Source organism: Poecilia mexicana, unplaced genomic scaffold, assembly GCF_051168715.1.
Source record: "Poecilia mexicana isolate PSO_F unplaced genomic scaffold, ASM5116871v1 scaffold_5, whole genome shotgun sequence".
In the NCBI taxonomy this organism is placed as follows: Eukaryota; Metazoa; Chordata; class Actinopteri; order Cyprinodontiformes; family Poeciliidae; genus Poecilia; species Poecilia mexicana.
The window spans coordinates 20923023-20928587 of NW_028263374.1; the positions used below are offsets into that span (position 1 = coordinate 20923023).

The 5565-nt window shown below is 40.5% G+C and overlaps 1 protein-coding gene across 1 annotated transcript; it reads right to left on the reverse strand.

Moving 5' to 3' along the window:
* Positions 1 to 1235: 1235 nt before the first annotated feature.
* On the reverse strand, positions 1236 to 5337 carry sp7 (Sp7 transcription factor). Its single transcript, XM_015004746.2, has 2 exons — positions 5223 to 5337; positions 1236 to 3984 (listed from the first exon to the last, which is right to left on the reverse strand). Exons 1-2 carry the CDS (start codon positions 5256 to 5258, stop codon positions 2641 to 2643), a joined length of 1380 nt encoding a protein of 459 aa, XP_014860232.1. The 5' UTR covers positions 5259 to 5337; the 3' UTR covers positions 1236 to 2640.
* Between the last annotated feature and the right edge of the window lie 228 nt (positions 5338 to 5565).

A 5565-nucleotide genomic window follows, 5' to 3' on the forward strand; every position in this document is an offset into this window, starting at 1 on the left:
TGTAAAAATTTTGAAATGGAAAAAATGATGTTGTATATCGATTTTTTCTTTGTATTTAGCTCCATGTCTCTTAGTGTCAGCTCTGATGAGCTTCCCAGTACCTGGTAAAGAAATCCCCACAGCATGAGTTCAGAATATTTTTGCAGCATCAGTTTTTTAGCCATCCATAAGCTTACACATAGATTCATTTAGCAATGACTTTCTTCTTCAACTTTCTGAAGTGCATTGGCTGCTCTGCAATTATTTTTTCTGTAAATACATTCTTCCACTGAACTAAGGTTCCACCTCCTTTGCAGGATCTTTGCAGCTCTGTCATCTTATTGTCCAACCTGTCAGTTAAATGGAACATGTGTATAAAAAAAAGCTTTTTTCTTCCTCTTCAAATTGTGCACCACCTTTCGCACCACATAAAAGCTCAAACTTTTAAAAAGCTCACAGAGCAGAAACACTTGTGAATTTTGTTAATCTTCCTGATTATAATGCAAAATCACCTGCACCAATATAGCTCTTAACAAGTGAGGTAAAATTCGACTTAATTATGTTGTTGCTAAACTGCGCAGAGTTTATGTTTAAAGGTCTAGTTTGGTTTGTTGTTAGGTGGTATAACTTTTAAGGCAGCACATGAAGTCCTCCCTCCTGAGGTATTTTAATTAGTCTGGAAAAGCCAGAAAGTAACACGGACAGGAAAAGATGAACTTCCACTTGTTGTGACCGTTAACTCTTGCAGAAACCCGGTGAAGAACCACACACAAGAGACAAATCAATTTGCAAAACACAAATTTTGCAAATTTGGTCAGCTTAACTTCTTCTCTGCATTGTTTCTCCAGATCTCATCTTTCTTTATGCCTCTTGCCCTAATTGGGGTTCTTTGTTTGACCGCCTCCCTCCATAAACAGTGCAACCGCAGCTCTCCTGTCCTAATCCCCTCTTCTTCTCTCTCCGGACTCTGCTGGAGCATCGCTCGCCATAATTACCCCTTTCAGGCTGCAGAGTGGAATAATTGTCCTGAGTGTAACTACAGTGGCTCCCTGAAAGGGGGTCATTGTGTCGAGTCAAGACTTCAATTCAGTGAATGGCTTTGTTTTTTTTTTTTGTTGTTTTTTTTTTTTACTGTAAAAGATAATGAAAGTATTTGCTTGGGTCTAAGGATGTAGAAAGATGTGGAAGGAAGCTCATCGATTGGAGGGATTTAGGATGAAGCACAGAGGAGTGAAGTTAATGCAAAAGGAATGACATATTTTTAATTATTCGTTTATTTATCAATCAAGTCAGAATGCTTTTGAATAGAAAATAAAACCATCAAATAAAATACTTGTTTTCAGTTTGTCTACTCTTGAAAGCACCATAAATTCATGATTCTGCTCCAGGAATCTTTCAACGTACATGTGTACATTTCTGAGGTTTTCTGCTTTAACACTATTTACAGCCTCTTCTAAACACATTTCACAACAAGACAGCGAACTCTGGCAACTCCTGTGTGGACCAAATGATAAATCTTTTTGCCAGCTGCAGTAAAATAAACATCTTTTCATGAGGAAAAATAGAAAATGCATAAAAAAAGTAGAAAAATATCACCTAACAAAATCTATATATTGTTATTATTATATATAGTATGTTTAAACAATCCAGGAAACCCTTTTTTATTCATTGCTTTGCATGGTGTGGAAGAATTCACAATGAGAAATGTTACAGAATTAGGTAATGCACACAAAAGATTCAAGATCTATAAATAAAACTTTAATAACATACTTCCTAAATTCCAACTCATAACTAATAAATAAGAAAAAAAAATCTTAATTTAATGCACCATATTTTTCCTTCTTGGCCAGCTTCAACCATTCATTTCCCTTTAGGTATAATATGTCCCACAACATGTAAAATAATCCCCCTCGTTGTATAATTTAAAACATAAATTAGACTATTCATGTAAATATGAAATTAAATTAGACAAAGTAGGAAGTGAACAGCAAATACAATGCAACACCTTCATCACGGCGTCTCTGACAACAAGTAGCTCTATGTGAGATTGTCCATTTCAGGAATATTGAATAAGTATCAGAGTGCAGTTTTATATCAGATTTTTTTTTTTTTCACTCCAGGCATGCAATGCTTCATCAACTCCGTCATCCCGACCATAAGTCTTGTTCTTTCCTTTTGCAGCCTTGGAGCTTTTTTCCTTCTGCTTTTGCAGATTACATTTCCCCAGTGGTTTGTCTCATTTAAAAGGCAGAAAATGTGTGCAGACTGCTAAATGTCCACATGAGAATGTTTACTCGTATGTGGGTCTGAGCAGGAACACTTTTTGCGGGTGCCCATGCATACATGAATGCATTATATATGCTTGTGCATTTGCTCATAGTTATTATTGTGCATGCAAATTGTGCACGTGTGCATGGAATATTTGTGCTCATATACATCAAGGTTTTGGTTGTGTATTTGGCAGTGTGTCTGCATACAATTTTGGTAGTATGGATGCAGGCTTGCATGTCTTTTCTTGGACTTGCATGTGGTTGCTGCACGCTTAGTCATTTATTATATTGAGTCCAAACGTTGTCTTGAATATTTTTTCTTTTCGATTGCAGTTTATAGTTTGTTTTTATTTCAAAAAGAAGAGAATGCTAGAGGAAAAACTTAAGGCAGTCAGATTTCCAACAAACCACTGCTGTTTTCCACTCCATTAGGTGTGGTGGTCTTCTCATCCCCGTTGGCGATTTGGTCAGCGACAGGATTGGTTGGCACGGCGTTGGAGTTGAGCTCAGATGTGTCTTCGGTCCGAGGGTCCGTATCTCCTTCCACGGCTACAGTTTTGCCCTGCATTGCGGAGTCTGCGTGGGTCTTCTGATGCTTTGAGAGGTGGTCGCTGCGGGTGAAGCGTTTGTTGCATAGCAGGCAGGTAAACTTCTTCTCCCTCGTGTGGGTGCGCACGTGCCTCTCCAGCTCATCAGAGCGGGTGAAGCGCTTCCCGCAGAACAGCCAGTTGCACACAAAAGGCCTTTCGCCAGTGTGCCAGCGCAGGTGGGCTTTCAGGTGGGAAGCCTTGCCATAGACTTTCCCACAGCCTGGGATGTGGCAGCTGTGCACAGGTTTTTTTCTCAGGGAGGCGGCAGACGCTCCCAGCCTCTCCAGCTCTTGGCAGTTGGGGCAGTCACATGAAGACCGGCTGGGTGTAGCCCCTCCGCTGTAGCCTCCCGATCCCCTAGCAGGCTTTAGGCCCATTGAATTCTCAATTAGCCCAGCGCTTGACACAGGCTTGGGCTTGTACATGTCCTGGGGCAACATGTGCTGGGAAGGTTGGAGGAGGTGTGAGGATGAGCCCAGTCCAACAGAGGGGTACGGGGCTGGGTTAAGTGGTGTAAAGTCGGAGCTGTAACTCGGGAGCTGGGGACTCAGGGATGCCTGTGGGGCCACAGGCTGAAGTGAAGCCTGGAGACTCCCATCAGCTTGGGGCTGTGTCGCTGACAGCCAGTTGGAGTTGGGGTGGACGTCCCACCAGGAGGAAGTGGCATTGGCTGGAGCAGCAGTGATGCCAGGGTGGATCCCAGCCTTATACCAGGAGCCATACGGGTGTGTCATATCCAGAGAGGTGTAGACACTGGTGAGGCAGTCGGCCGGGGTAGCATGGGTCTTGGACACTAAAAGAGACGGGTCCTGGGACACAGAGGTCTGGAAGGAGTGGGAGAAAGGGTTGTACTCTGAAGTGTACCCCCCAGCCGACGGTGGAGGGCTTCCAGTGGGACTCAGCAGCCCACCACCTCCTCCAGCTGTGGTGAAAGAGCCGGTGTAGGAGTCCGTCAGACCACTGCTGTCCGACACCCGCCCGTTCTTTGCTGTCTGAAGGTCAGAGGTCATGGTGTACTGCTTCTTCACTGGAGAGCTGCCGGTTTTTCCGGGTGTAGCTGAATCCCTGATGGGGCTGGTGCTACCGAACTTGTTACAGGTAGCAGTTAACATAGCCAGAGGACTGGATCCATAGCGTGCGTCTTCCTGGAGACCAAAATAGTAAAAAAAGAAAGAAAAAAAGACAAGGGGGGGAGAGTGAAACGATCTGTCTGCAGGATATGGCTGCTTGCCACAGCCTCTGTAAGTGTCAGCTCTAATAAAAAACGGATTTCTGACTGACACATTTGGCTTTTTTTCTGCTCTCAACATTTACAAAGAGGTCAAGGCAGCCGATACTCAAACTTGTAAATGTTCTGATAAATCACTGGATCATGCATGGTTGATTTTAAGCCTCTTTTAACAAGCTGCTCTTGAATTTACAATTAATGGTGCTTAAAATTCCTTAACAACTGTTTAATGTTTCCAACACGCAGACTCAAATTTGTGGACTCATTATTCTATAAAATCCCACACATACAAAATACTCAAATAATTTTGGTTTTGCTTAATTACAATAATGTTGAGGATGCCCAATTAACCATTTAAAATAAAACATTTTACAGATGAAAATATTGTATTTTTAAAAATGTTTCTTTATTTCTTTGTAACTGACACAAACCAACTCTGCATTGATGCATTTGCATAATTTCTGCGATTATATTGTACTCTAGCAATTTTAAAAATATAGACAGCAAATATATAAAGGTGGAAAATAAATTTTATTTAGATTAACTACCTAACTAACATTATTATTATTATGATATAAAATCTGAATAAAAATAGGGTTGATCAGAATAGATTTAATTTTGCTATAATATTTTACCATGTTTATAAAGATTATATATATATATATATATATATATATATATATATATATATATATATATATATATATATATATATATATATATATATATATATATATATATATATGTGTGTGTGTGTGTGTGTAGATGGTTTTCTAAACCTTTTAAACAGATGTTGTCGAAGCCACGGGAAATAATAACTTTAAATACTTCATAATTGTTTAAATTGTGTAAATCTCTATTTTCTGTTAGGAGTGACTATACTGAAGAAAATATTATTCCCACACGTATAAAGCTTAGCCCAAATGTAAATTGTAAACTTTCTTCCCGATTGAAACTGTTGCATTGATTTAAATATTTTAGATTTTCTTCAGTAATACCTGACGTAACAGGACGTACATTCATGCAACACAGCGTGTCCTAATAACGCGACATCAATAAAATCTCAGAATAAAGACGTAACAATATTCTCATAATCAAGTTTGGTTTGTTTCAAGAAGAAGAAAAAGAACAACAAAAAGAAGAAAATGTACTTACAATTACATTCCCTACCTCCAGAACAGATGCGGCCATCCCTGAGAAACTAAATCCTTTAGGAAGCTGAGGGCAGAGGGAGAGGCGCAGCTCTGAGTCCCGGGACACTTTGGATGGAGTCGGGCTCCAATGCGGGGAAGCGTTTTGAGGCGCTCTGGGCCCGCCCCCTAATTATAGGCTCTGGGCTCTTTGAAGACTTGCTAAGAGGCAATAAAAAACCCCAAAAGATGGAGGGAAACGGACGGAGATTGGTGGCTTAAAAAACGAGGACATCCCACCTCCCCAAAAGAGAAAATCAGTTTTCAATTCCCTATTCTGTGTGAGTTGACGGGTTACCCATCAATCA

Bases quoted from the DNA above. Each gene is read 5' to 3' on its own strand.
- sp7 (XM_015004746.2), bottom strand. From the start codon at position 5,258: ATGGCCGCATCTGTTCTGGAGGTAGGGAATGTAATT. The intron at 3,985-5,222 runs GTAAGTACATTT...TTTGGTCTCCAG, and splicing joins TGGAGGTAGGGAATGTAATT to GAAGACGCACGCTATGGATC.